Source organism: Amborella trichopoda, chromosome 2 (genome assembly GCF_054954075.1).
Source record: "Amborella trichopoda isolate Santa Cruz 75 chromosome 2, AtrichopodaSantaCruz75HAP2 v2.0, whole genome shotgun sequence".
Lineage (NCBI taxonomy): Eukaryota > Viridiplantae > Streptophyta > Magnoliopsida > Amborellales > Amborellaceae > Amborella > Amborella trichopoda.
In genome coordinates, this window is record NC_142337.1 from 3,955,432 (window position 1) to 3,969,470 (window position 14,039).

A 14,039-nucleotide genomic window follows, 5' to 3' on the forward strand; every position below is an offset into this window, starting at 1 on the left:
AAATTTCAAATATCTTCATGTGGAGTGCCTAATTAATATTTTCAACATGTCTGAAGTCCAACCGAGCGGCAGGGTGGAGTTCCAAGTCGAGTCAACTTGCTCTTAAGCGTACGTCTAAGACATAATGCAGACAACCTTTTCGGGGCTGAGGGAATTCTAAGAAACCTGAATCCTTAAAAACCATAGGGACCTTGACCTAGTAATCTTTTCAAAACCGGAACTTAAACTTTAAACCCACTTTACACCTCAAACCAATGGTTTAAAAAACGGATCGGTGATCCGGATCGGGTTTCCAAAAAACTGATTCGGATCGGCGAATCGGCGATCCGGATCAAAAATCGGGTGAATCGTTCAGAATAAAGCTTAAAAAAAATCCGAAAAAATTATTAAAATTCATTATAAATATTGTTTTTTAGGAATTCAATAAGACATGATGGTACTCCATTAAGAATTTTCATGTTTTTGAATGAATATGCGAATATTGATATGTTCTTTCCCTGCATGAACCGCCATTCAGCATTTAATTTACATCACACAAAAGGATAAACATATAATTATCATGGAATAAGTATATCAACATACATGGACTACAATAAAGCATAAAATTAGTAACATATGATCTAAAAATAAAATGATAGACGACATTATTGTTCTTCTTGGTCACGCTGATGCCATTGATTGAATTCGTTTAACAATTCATTGATTCGATCTAAAAACGAATCATCGATATTAGCAGGCGTCTGACTATTCTCAAATCCCTGAGTATTAGTGTTTTGTTGTGTTCTCAATCTAAAATCCTCGAAGATTGTCCATCCTTCATACTCACCTGCACTGTCGTGCTCATCCCTACACTGTTGCTGTTGGGACTCGATATGTGAATAATATGGCTGGGATAGGGTGGCCTCAGAATCATCATCTCTCTCATTTTCTCTTTGAATAATACGGATTAAAAAAAAAAAAAACAAATTTTCAAAAAAATCGATCATGGATTAAAAAAAAAAATCACAAATTTTCAAAAAATTCTATCATGGATTACAAAAAAAAATTTGATCATGGACTAAAAAAAAAAAGTCACAAATTTTTCAAAAATTCTATCATGGATTACAAAAAAAAATTCGATCATGGATTAAAAAAAAAAAATCACAAATTTTCAAAAAATTCAATCATGGATTACAAAAAATTCGATCATGGATTACATAAAATTCGATCATGGATTACATAAAATTCGATCATGGATTACATAAAATTCGATCATGGATTACATAAAATTCGATCAAGGATTACATAAAATTTGATCATGGATTACAAAAAAAAATAAACAAAAAAAAATAAAAAATTCAATCGTGGATTACAAAAAAAGAAAAAAACAATTCGATCATGGATTACAAAAAATTCAATCATGGATTACAAAAAACTCTATCATGGGTTACAAAAAAAGCAAAAAACAAAAAATTCAATCATGGATTACAAAAAAAAAAACAAACATTTCGATCATGGATTACAAAAAAAAAACAAACATTTCGATCATGTATTACAAAACATTCGATCATGGATTACAAAAAATTCTATCATGGGTTACAAAAAAAAACAAAAAAACAAAAAATTCGATCATGGATTACAAGAAAAAAAAACAAACATTTCAATCATGGATTACAAAAAATTCGATCATGGATTACAAAAAATTCTATCATGGGTTACAAAAAAACAAAAAATTCGATCATGGATTACAAAAAAACAAAAACAATTCGATTATGGATTACAAAAAAATCGATCAAGTATTACAAAAAAATCTATCATGGATTACAAAATACAAAAAAAAAAAAAAAAAAAAAAAAAAAAGTTCCGTACGTGACTCGCCGATTCCGTACAGTGAATCGGCGAGTCACTGTACAGAACCGTCCGGTTCTCTCTAGAACCGAACGATTTCCGATTTTTTAGCTGATACGATCCACTTTTTACGATTTCCGAGTCGAATCGGGCGAGTCCGGTTCGACTCGACGTTTTTTAAAACACTGCCTCAAACTAATCATCCTAAACACCTCTAAGTCTAATATCGAAGACTAACTCGCAAACCAAACTGACACCCAACAGTCTAAAAACTAGCACCCTAAAATCCAACAGTCTAAAAACTAGCACCCTAAAATCCAAGTCTTGTAGACCCTCAAAACTCACTCAAATGGGATCAAATTTGATTTCAAATTGTAGAGAATTTATTCGACGGTTCAAAAATCACTCAAATTTGATATATTATTTTAAAGGCATAAACCGAATGAAATTGTTTTCAAAATTTTTATTTTGGTCCCTGCGTGAGTTTGGTTAAAACATGCGTGAGTTGAAATAATCAAGTCAAAATGCATGTGTTCAGTACCGAGGCATCATATCATCGGATTGATAAAATTGTCGGACTGCAACAACAATTTGCCGGACTGCATTTACAAGTGTCGGACCGAGGCATCATAACTGACGGAGCGTATTTATAAGTGCCAGACTGACGACATTCAATGACCAAAAAAAGGGCATTTTAGTACAAAAAAATATGACTTTTTGACCTAAGGGTATTTGCTATAAAAATTTAGTTTGGGATAAAAGTTGTGATAAAAAAATTGTTTGAAGGGCGGTTACGAAGAAAATCCAATTTGGGGAATTAGCGGTAATTTTTCCTAGACTATTTAACAGTTTGCCCTTTAGAAACTATTCCAACTCAAGACCATCGGTATTTTTCATTTGAATTTTTCACAAGAAATTTTCACGCACATCTCCCTAAATCATGGTTATTAAGAGAGTCCCCTTAATTTTTCAAATTTACGTTCATACCCATTTTTTTACAATTTTTGTTAGCCCAAAATTAACCATCTTAGATATTCAAGATCCAAAATTCCTATAGAAATTTTGGATTTTGAAAATCTAAAATTTTTTCTAGCTCCGAGGGCCTAGCTGACACAAGAAAACGAACATTCGAAATTCTGGAAATTTTGGAAACTTCAAATTTTGAGAATCCAAAGGAAATTTTTTTCGGATTTTGAAAATGTGAAGCTTCAAATTTTAGATTCAACATCTGGAATTTCAAATTTCAGATTTTCAAAATATGAATTTATGGAGATTTTGGATTTTGAAGTTCCAAAATTCTTGTGGGTACACTAAGTTCTATAAATTTCAGAATTTTTAAATATCTTTAATGCCCAAAACTTTGATGCCCAATTTTACAAACTTTTGCCCTACTAAATTTTGGATCTTGAATAGCCGAAATATGGGTAAATTTTTTCATTCTAAAAAATGGCAAAAAAGGGGTATATACATGTAATAGCAAAGAATTTTCCAGTAATTATTAAATTGCCATAAAATTGGGGATATTAAGTAAATTTCTTTATTTTACAGGTATTTAAAATTTAAATAAAAGAATTGCTCATCTCTTATAGGGAATTTCATAAATTTCTCTCATATTGCTGAAGAGGTAATTATATGAAAGCGTTTCTAAAAAGTTACCACTTTATTGCTATATATACTGCTTGATTCAACTCCCTCGGTGTAAATTTTCTCCATTTTACCCATTTCATTTGAAATCAAAGACAATATAAAGGCTTCTCTCTTGAAATAGTAAGATCCGGCGCGTGTTGGGTTCAGAAACCTAGCCGTTGTACAGTCCCAATAAAATTTCAAATTTTGAAATGCAAATTGCAGAGCAAGGGAAAGATTCCACCTTTTCATGCAAAGCAGATTAACTTGTCCCACTTGTGAACGCACAACCCTAGGAATTGGAGCCTTCTGTTCCCCCCATTTACTCATTTCAAATCCTCAACTCTCTCTCTCTCTTTTTCTCTCACTCTTATTTCTAGAGAGAGAGAAGCATGTAGTTTTTGCCTGAGAAGGACTGAAGGAGTCGGGGAGAGAGTTCTCCCACCACATTCGTTCGTTACAGAACTTTCAGTCATGGTGCTGGGGTGTTGAGAGAGAAATAGTTGGTTTATCTGTGTAAGGCCAAAACCCAGGAATTGAATCCGATGAAAGATTTGGGTTTAGCTGGCAGTAATGCAGGGATGAAAACCCATGTCTCAGTTTTAGCTGACATCTTGTTTTCAGGCTAGAAAGTTTTTAGCTTGGTTTTGGTTTCACTAGAAGCAGGGGAGATCCGTCTTCTAAGAGAGAGCTCAAGGGGTAGGTGGCTTGCTTTCACTGGAAAGAGCTCAAAACCACCAATTTTCTTTTGCAGGATCAAGATAAAACTGGTTCTGGGTTTGCCCTAAAACCCATCTTTTCATTTGAAAGATTAAGAGGAAAACCAGTTCCAGCTTCACTCAAATCAGAGCTCAAAAAGCCCAAGTTTTCTATTGCAGGACCAATAAGAAATTGGGTTTGGCTTCCTTTAAGCTGCAAAACCCTGCTATTTGAGTTTTTGTACCGAATATGTCTCATTAATGGGGTATACACAAATGATGCTCTTCACGTGATTCCATATTTATAAGGAGCTTTCAAGTAAGGCGGCAAACAAAGGTGTTCACGAACTCCATTGTAAATTTTATGAGTTTCAGATTTCCATTCTTTTCGGTGCATTTATTTTTTTCAGCTCTTTCAATGCTTGTGGCATAATGGTACTGATTTCTGAATATTTTCAATAAATGCTCAATAAATAGCAAGAACTATGGAAATTATGGTTTCTTGGTTTATAATGCTCCAGTTTGAATTAGTCCTCACTCAATTACAATGAAACTTGGTTTCTTCGAATTGTTTTGGCTAATAATTTGCTTGACACTTTTTTCTTCTATATTGTAGTGAGAGACTGGTCCTTAGGTTTTTTGGGTTCTCCTGGTTTTGGTCTTTTTGTAAAATTAGTCCTAGCAATTACAGTATAATACCCCTTGTCATGGATCTGGTATTTTTCTTTCCCATCAAAATTATGATAAAGAGTGGCTTTTTCCCTTCTATTTAACGATCATGCTCGGTTTGGGCCTTTGGGGCTAATTATGTTAAAATTTTCATTTGAATTTTTCTGGTTAAACCTCTTTTTTATCCATATTTCAAGGTTGGGGTTTTCAATTTTCAGGTTAAGATTTTGATCCTGACCTAGAGAGATGAGAGAAGAGATTACTGCAACTACTCGGCAGAAGCCGAGTAAATTCCCTGATCAAAGCCATGCACCAAAGATATCAAAGCTTAAGTCCAATTCAACATGGGGATCTCAGATTGTCAAGGGGTTCTCAACTGAGAAGAAAACACGAACCAGAGTGAGTACCCAAGAGCCGATTGCCTCTGCCAAGAAAACAACAATAATTTCTGTTCGTTCTAGCGATACTGCTCTTACAGTTTTGAAAAGATCAGATGTCTCAGACTTGACAACTTTGAACAAGAAGCCACCTGTTAATAGTTCAGAACGCCCGAACCAAAAATATCTCTTCAATTCTTACCCCTCTAAGGTTAAGCGCTCGCTAATTGGTGACTTCCCTTGTTCAGCGGGTGCTCAGGTTCACCCCCAGATGCCGAAATCTCATCACGTGAGGTCCTCTAGTTCGAGTGATTTGTTCTTTGAGTTAGAGCATCTCCGGACATCTCTCCAAGAATCAAAGGAGAGAGAAACAAAGCTACACAGTGAAATTCAGGAGTTTAAGGGGCTCAAGTCCAAAATTTTGGAGCTAGAGAGAGAACTTGAACTTAAGAAGACAGAAGCTGAGACTTTCAGTCAAAGAGTTTGTATGCTTGAAGACGAAAAGGAAAAGATGTCTGAGCAGTTGGCTTCACTCTCTACAGTCAGGGAGAGCAAGGAGGAAGGGGCAACACGTCTAGTTAAAGGTTTTGAGGACTGCAAATATGATCAAGATAGTGAGAGGACGATGAAGAGTATAAGGAAGCTGGAAATGGAAGCTGTTGAATTGAGGCGTGTGAATATGGAACTACAGTTCCAAAAGAGAGACCTTGCTTGCAGGCTTTCCTCTTCGGAGTCCCAACTTGCTGTTCTTGCCAAAAAGACAGAGGTATGGTCCCTAACAACTCCGAAATTTTGATTTTATTCTCTCTATTTGATGTTCGTCTTCCACAATTTCTCAGCTTTCCAAATAGAGATTTTGCTCATGTATAGAAGTACAATCATGACTCTATCACCCGCTGGCGAACTTGCAACATTGCAGACCAGGAACCAGGATAGTAAAAAACAGTATACTAGTCCAATTTTTCATTTGCTTGGTTCAATTTTATTTTGGTATTTATCCCTTTATTTTACTTTCACTTATAAGGGATCACAATATTCATTTTCCATTGCCTTGATTCTAAGTTTTAGAAGTTGATCCCTTGCAGTTCCTGGAATTTATTTGTTTGTTTTTATTTTCTCATTTTTCTTTCTACTTCCAACAGCATAATTAGAGCCGTTTTAGATTTCAACTGCCTTGTATTCAGTTTTTGACAGTCTTTACCCTCAATATGCTACTGTTTTTTCTATCTGAAATTGACAGAATTTAACATGTACAGTTATATTATTGTGTCACTTATGATTAACAGAGAACTGTTAACTTATTCAGAATTTTCCTTATTTCACATGTTTTCTAGTAGGTCTGTCTTCTTCTCAATTCTTTTCTGAATTCTAATGTTGGTTCTCATACATCATGCTTCATTATTAAATACATGATTACTTTCTGATGAAAAAAGATTTCCTCTCTTCCATATGTTCTCTTTCTGTTCATTTTTTTTTTTTTAATCTTTTGTATTTAAATGCTCTGGTACTTCTAAATCGTCTATTATTTTAAACTCATTATCTCGGGGATTTTTTGTTGTAGAGTGATAAGGTGGCCAAGGTTGAAGCAGAAGCGTCAGTACTAAGGCATACAAATGAAAATTTGTGCAAACAAGTTGAGGGGTTAAAGATGAGCCGATTCACTGAGGTTGAGGAACTTGTTTACCTTAGATGGGTTAACTCATGCTTGAGGCATGAACTAAGAAATGTTGATAGCCAGTTGAAGAAACCTTCAGCTCTAGATTTGAAAGAGACGTGGAGCCCCAATTCACAGAACACAGCCAAACAACTTATGATGGAGTATTCTAGGCCTGCATTGCAAGATTCTAGTATAAAAAGCATCCTTATAAACACTAACAGAGATGAAGATTCGGAGAACTTATCTTGCTTGTCGAGCACATCAGATTCCAGCATTCATAGCTCAAAGAAGGTGGGTTTGATCCAAAAGCTGAGAAAATGGTCCAAAAATAACGACGATTGCCAACTTTTAGACCACCAATCTCTCTCAGGAAAATGTTGGGAAGCTACCCAAGAAGGCGGAAGCCCAAGGCGTAGGCATTCTATCAGCGGTTCGAAAGGTTATGCTGAAAATTCAACACTGTGCAAGCAAAGAGAGTCGAATGAGATTGATAGGGAGAGAGGAGCATATGTTAATGAAAATTTTCCTCCAAAATATGAATTGGGTGTTGTCCAGAGTCCGAGATTCTTGGTTAACAAGCAAGACCTAATCAGAATTGCACCATCGGAAATTGAGAAGAGAGCACTAAGGGTTCCCAATCCTCCACCTAGGCCATCAAATTTGGCTCAAAATGAGCACAAAAATGGAGGAATAACCAAAGTTGCACCCCCTCCACCTCCCCCGCCACCGCCTCCTCCTCCCAAGTTTTCAATGAGAAGTAGTGCTAGTGTAATGCAAAGAGCCCCGGAAGTAGTTGAATTCTACCATTCTTTGATGAAGAGAGATGGTAGGAAAGATTCAGCTGCAGGAGGGGTTTGTGATGCACCTGGAGTGACGAATGTTCACAGTAGTATGATTGGCGAGATCGAGAACCGGTCCTCTTATTTACTTGCTGTGAGTTTTTGCTTCCCACTGATTTCATTTGTTTACTTGGAAATTTGTAGTTGATCTATTTATTGGTTGTACTGGTGATTTGGTTTCTGTCTTAGTTAGAAATCGTAGTCCTTGGGGATATCTCTGTTGTATAAAATGGTGAAAAATGGTGGTAAGGGAGTCAAAAGATTACCACATGGACCTCAACACTGGGTGGCACACACACACTTTCTCCATCACTGTTCATCATTTTAGATTGTGAATTAATTCATTGGACTATAGTTTTTCCATGGTCGAGTGCATTTGTAACGTGCCTCTTGAAGCTGAGATTTGTAAAACTCACTTTTGCTCTTCCTGTTCATGATCCTTGTTGGCCTTTCAATTGTGAGGATATATCTTATCCTTAAAGCTTGATTGTCTGTTAGATTACTGCAGGTAATGCCTTCTTTGGTGGATTTTACGAGTGTTAGCCAAATTTCATCAGAATATAATTCTACATTCAAATTCTGTCTTTTCATTATGTTATTTTTTTTGTTTTCAAGAAGATTATGGGCCGTCACATTAGTGGATTTGAAAATATCTCTGTCCCATTCTTTAGTGGTTTAAGAGGATCTGAGGTTCTCTATTGTAATGAATTTGTAATATAGATTAAAGCGGATGTGGAGACCCAAGGTGAATTCGTGCGCTCCTTGATAAGAGAGGTGAACAATGCAGTATACAGGGATATTGAAGATGTAGTCGCCTTTGTAAAATGGCTAGACGACGAGCTCTGTTTCCTGGTATGGTTGTGTATTTTATGTCATTGGATGGTTTTTTATTAGATATTTATCTAATGATTGTGCACTTAAATTGTGGTTGTTGAAGGATATTTAGCAAACTTTGGACTTAGTTTACTGGCTTTCCTAGGGATTTATTTGTTAAATTGTACTAGTCAAAAGAATATTTTGCCTGAATTGCTCTTTATGCCTTTCTTCTGTTTGCAGGTTGATGAAAGGGCAGTTTTGAAACACTTTGAATGGCCTGAGGGGAAAGCTGATGCTTTAAGAGAAGCCGCATTTGGTTATCGTGATCTAAAGAAGTTAGAGTCAGAGGTTTCCTGTTTTGAAGATGATTCTCGTGTTCCTTGTGATGTCGCTTTGAAGAAGATGCTATCGCTTTCAGAAAAGTAAGAACCAACCTTTATTCTCTCTCGCTCTCTCGTTTATTAGTTAGGCTACCAATTTGTTGATTCTGAGAGTTGAACTGACTCTTGGCTTTTGAATCTTAATAGAATGGAACGTGGTGTATATAACTTGCTCCGAACACGAGACGTTATCATGGGGCATTGCAAAGTGTTTCAAATCCCTACAGATTGGATGCTTGACTCAGGGATCATCAGCAAGGTACACATTTTTAGATGACTTATCAGGATTCTGAGATATTTCAATTATTTTAGTTGATTTTAATGAATTTTTCAGTATTTAAATAGTCCTACTTAATTATTGCATTATGGCTTTACGCTCTTGTCCCCTTACAGGTTTTGTACTAAATCTTGTTAATTATGCAGATGCATGCTTTTGTACTAAATCTTGTTAATTATGCAAATGCATGCTTTGTTTTTGTGAAAATTGAGCAATCTTACAGGAAATTATTGTGGGATGGGTTTTTGATGCATCAGCTGAAGCACCTATTCAAATTTGGTCATCTTAGAAAGAGTTTTTTACATGTTACGTAATGTTGTCATCGATCTAGAAAAATAATAATAATGATAAATTTCAAACCTTTAAAAAATATTATTTTAGACTTTGTTTTTGAACCATTCCTCACTGTTCATCAAATATGCACTATTTTTGAGCTGCAAAATCTTGGTTCCAAAGCAAATCATGAATTTTTGTGTAGGTAAATTTTCCGCATCCTCAGTTTATTTTGCAGTAAATTCATTACTTAGATTCATGGTCATGGTTGAATGGGTGCAGATAAAGTTCAGTTCAGTGAAGCTTGCCAAGAAATACATGAAAAGAGTGGCCATGGAGCTCCAAGCTAAGGGTGCCTCAGATAAGGATCCCTCACTGGAGTACATGCTACTCCATGGTGTGAGATTTGCGTTCAGGATACATCAGGTATGCCATTAAACAGAACCCAAATTTAGATCCGCTATTTTTTTCATTTGCTTAGTTGCCACCAGTGTTCAGTTGCTCAAACCGGACCCAGAAACTTGCCAAGGGCTGGGTCTGAGTAACTTGGAAACCAATTGGCTCACCCGGCCTAACCGGGCAGGTCCAGGGTGGGCCAAAAAGTGTTAAATTTTTTTGAAAAAATACAAAATAAATCCTAAAAACTATGAAAAGAATATTTAAAACATAATTAAACAAAGCCCATCCAAATGAAGCTGAAAAATTATTGAAAAAAAATAGATTTCAAAAAGGAAAATTGTTTCATGCGGTGGGGACCGCATTTCTACATTTGCAGTCCTGAGGTATAAGGCATCCACCTTAAAAATAGATGCAAATAGGTGGTCCATCTAAAAATAATTGAAACTAACTGTCCAAATGTTTTCTTAATAGAATTATTATTTTTAATTTTTAAAATCTATTTATTTATTCATATTTATGATCTCCATGTTGGAGATTAAATGTCCTTAAAAATTAGGTCAAAAAATCCATCTCAAAAATAAGTTTTTAAAAGGTGACTCATTTCTGCATGGACTCATAGCAACCAATCTTTAACACCAGCTTTGAATCCAGCGCTTGCTTTAGTCTATGTTTTTGGTGGCATAAGTCCCTCCCTACAACTCATGAATTAAGAATTCTCACAAGGATGGGGTCTACTCGACATAGATTAGGCGTAAATGAAACCTTTCACAAAAATCTCTCCCAAAATTCTCAACTAATGCTAATATAAACTATCTACTAATTAAAAAAAGGTCTGTTATTGGACCACGTGGATTTGCCAAATACATCATTATTGTATACTGTTTCATATGTATGGCATAACCCCCTTTCGTGTGTCCTTTTGAAAAATCGATTTGTGCATAAGAGTATTTTAGAAATAATCTTAAAAAAAAAGAAAAATATAAAAATAAGTCTTCATGGCCAAAACAGATTCCAATCTCTGCCAAAATGATGAAAAACATTAAAAAAAAAACATTACAAATGAAACCCTTATTTTTTGAGATTTTATTTATACATTTGTTTTTGAATTTTTACTAAAATAACAGGCTGGACCACCTAAACCGGCCAAAACCAGCTCGGCCAGTGACCAGTTCCAGTTTACTCGGTCAGTTCCGGCCAAGTACTGGTTTCCATAGAGTTGCCATAGAGAGAGGGACCATTTTTTTCAGGATACACCAGGCATGCCATTTTGCAGAACCCACAGTTTTAATCAGCCTTTTTGTTTTTTTTTCATTTGCTTAGTTGTCACAGAGAGACTTCTTTGTTCACTATGCATACACTAAAGTTGGGGGTCCGTTGGATTGTTCAGTTTGCAGGAGGATTTGATGCAGAAACCATGCAAGCATTTGAGGAGCTTCGAAATCTCGCTCATATTCGCAATAACAAATAGAAAACCAGTGAGAAACCATGATGACTACTACTATAGAAAAAAGAACCATGCTTACCAGCTCAGTAAGTCATAAACACTTCGAAACTTGTAGTTTCTTTTTCATAAATTCTCCTTTTTGGTGTGGTTGTAAGTTAATCATTTTTTGTTGTTTCTTTTTGTTTTGGTGTGGTTGTAAGTTAATCATTTTTGTTGTTTCTTTTTGGCGTGCTTATAATTTGTATAGAGTGAGCTTCTTAGTGTCTTGATCTTGTGGAATTTGATAGGGCAATTTGATGGAAAGGAAAGTTTTTTATACTTCTCCAACAGTATATTAGTTCACCTATTCAGCCATCCAATCTGAATGGATGGTTGAGATGGACCCAATCACAATGTCACACATCTGCACCGCTTTGTTTTTACTTTTCTCTACAAAATATTTTGACACTGAATTTTGGGTGTCCGTTCTCCTCTTTTAAACTGGCACCTGCAAAAAATATTAAAAGATATTCTCGGTAAATAAAATGACCAAAATACGCCTAAAAGTCATAGGTTTATTTTTAGTCATTTTATTGTATCAAATATATTTTTTTATTTTTTATTTATGTGCGCCTCATTGAGGTGATGATATATACCAAATTTCATATTCATATGCTTTTTTAAAAATTAAAAATAAAGTACCATGAGGCATTTGATCTAGATCAATGGTTAATAGCTCACTTAATCTAAATTGGATGGTTGGATGGGAAGGGTGGGGGGCATATCTAATTTCTATGTAGTAAGGGAAGTACATAAAGCTTTTCCTTGATGTAAAATTAATTAGAATACTTTTTTTTTTTTTTGATATGTTAGTAGTGGGTTCAAGTCTAAATAATTCGGATAAGACTTGGATGATGATGATGATAATTATATAAGGGTTGGTCGTTGAGAGATCCTCTGCACTAACCACCCATGCCTCAACCACATTCCCTCATTTGGAATGTTGTAAGATAGAAACTTGAAAAAACAAAATTTAAAATTATGTGCACGAGACTCTTCTATTGTCTAAAGATTATAAACATTAACACCGTTGTTAGAACATTTAAAACAGGGAAATATGTGTCCAGAGAGTATAAACATTTAAAAATTTCTTTCAAAATTTTATATTTTATATTTTATATTCAATCTCTTTTTTTTTTTTTTTTTCTTTTTCTTTTTATAAAATATTCCTACATTCAGAATTGATAATGACTTTGAGTCAAAGTCATGAAATATCCTTTTACCTATGCTTGAAAATTTCGGTACGGTACTTGGTCCCTACCTCGTTTTCGAGCTGAAACTTGTTAAAGGAATTGATAAAGAAAAGGTCTTGTCAAATTGCGATTCGGGCAAGAGCCAAGCCAGAAGACCCTTTCCCACTCATATGGGCAACAGGGTTGGCTTCCAACACTCTTGAATCTGAAGTCCGAAGAGGGTTTTGAACTTGGAGTAAAAAAAGAAGGGGCGTTTTCTATAGAGTTTTGAATACAAAAGAAAACTAATAAAAGAGAAGAAAAAGAAAGAGGATGAAACAAAAGAATACCTTTGGCCAAGCCCCTAGGCCCGACACCTGGAATCGGTATCAGTTCAAAGTAGATGCTCGCATGAGTGCGCCCGGGCCTTCGGAAGTGGGGATAAGGGGTTCCGAAAGGTCGGGTTATTTGGAAATTCATAGTGTGCCAAGAGTTTGAATGTTTTGTGTGAAAATTCAGTCTTCTAAAGTCAGGGAATTGGCCTCTTATTTATAGGTAAACTTATCTTATTATCGCCATTGGGACAAAATCTTGACCGTTCAGATTAAACTTTGCCGCACTAACCCCAAAACAAAATCTTGTCATTTTATCGCCATTGGGTCGAAATTCATTATTGAGATTAAATCTCGATCGTCTAGATTGAGGAGCAGTTGGCAATCCCTTCAACAAAATTAGCATATGCATCACCCTAGCATTAATTACGGTCCGCATAGTTAATGCTTAAGCAACCCATGATCTTTCAGTAGGTTGTGATTTTGAGGGCAGGGTGTTAGTGATTCAATGAAGTTGAAAACATAGTTGACGTTACTGCATACTTTGTTCAATGAAAGCTGCCATGTGTCCTTCTCTCGGCTTTTTTTTGAGCGATCGCCGGCCAATCAGGGGCTGACGGAGTTGGGAAATGCGTTGATGCACGTGCTGTTCCAACATCAGGGAAGAAGAATGGGGGTAGAGAGCGAGAGAGGGGGCTGCGGCCCAACTTATGTTAGGACTGCAGCCCTATGAAAACATTTTGCTTGAGTTATTGCTTTACTTTTAAGTCATAAAGCAAGTTTACTTTCAATCTTAAAAACCTAGGCTTAATGCTAACCTTTTCCTAATAAAGAAATGAAATAATCACCTAAAACTTGGTTAGTTAGCATTAGCTTATCTTGTCTTCTTATTTGTTGGCTAAAGTGATCCTGGCCTTGATTTATAAAGTTCCTCTCACTGTCTCCTGTCTATAACTTCGGTCAAGAGCAGATATAAATGTCATGGTTGGTTTGATCCAAAATAAAAGCTAGATTAGAGAGTAAATCTATGTTTGATTTTCATGTTTGATTTCGCGACATGAGAGTTGAACATCCCACTTCCATATTTGATTGCACAATGTGGAAGCCACTACATGGAAGTGCGGCCTTCTATGCATCTATTTTTGACGTCAGGAATATCATTTTTTGGAACACCGCTGTTCCCTAAAAAAACCATTGGAAGGACATACCCGAAT

The 14,039-nt window shown here is 35.6% G+C and overlaps 1 protein-coding gene across 5 annotated transcripts; it reads left to right on the plus strand.

Annotated features, from left to right (window-relative positions):
- The first annotated feature begins 3,730 nt into the window (after positions 1 to 3,730).
- Positions 3,731 to 11,604, plus strand: LOC18435885 (protein CHUP1, chloroplastic). Of its 5 annotated transcripts, none has more exons than XM_088857468.1 (9): positions 3,782 to 4,152; positions 5,039 to 5,219; positions 5,446 to 5,963; positions 6,759 to 7,787; positions 8,414 to 8,545; positions 8,750 to 8,931; positions 9,037 to 9,148; positions 9,722 to 9,865; positions 11,226 to 11,604. In XM_088857468.1, exons 3-9 carry the CDS (start codon positions 5,469 to 5,471, stop codon positions 11,304 to 11,306), a joined length of 2,175 nt encoding a protein of 724 aa, XP_088713594.1. In that variant the 5' UTR covers positions 3,782 to 4,152; positions 5,039 to 5,219; positions 5,446 to 5,468; the 3' UTR covers positions 11,307 to 11,604. The 5 variants fall into 5 exon arrangements, with proteins under 5 accessions (XP_020523876.1, XP_088713594.1, XP_088713593.1 ...); XM_088857467.1 differs by having other exon boundaries at positions 3,826 to 4,488; XM_020668217.2 differs by having other exon boundaries at positions 3,731 to 4,488; positions 5,039 to 5,963.
- Positions 11,605 to 14,039: the final 2,435 nt, after the last annotated feature.

Bases quoted from the DNA above. Each gene is read 5' to 3' on its own strand.
- LOC18435885 (XM_020668217.2), top strand. From the start codon at position 5,067: ATGAGAGAAGAGATTACTGCAACTACTCGGCAGAAGCCGAGTAAATTC. The intron at 8,546-8,749 runs GTATGGTTGTGT...TTCTGTTTGCAG, and splicing joins ACGACGAGCTCTGTTTCCTG to GTTGATGAAAGGGCAGTTTT. The intron at 8,932-9,036 runs GTAAGAACCAAC...GAATCTTAATAG, and splicing joins ATGCTATCGCTTTCAGAAAA to AATGGAACGTGGTGTATATA.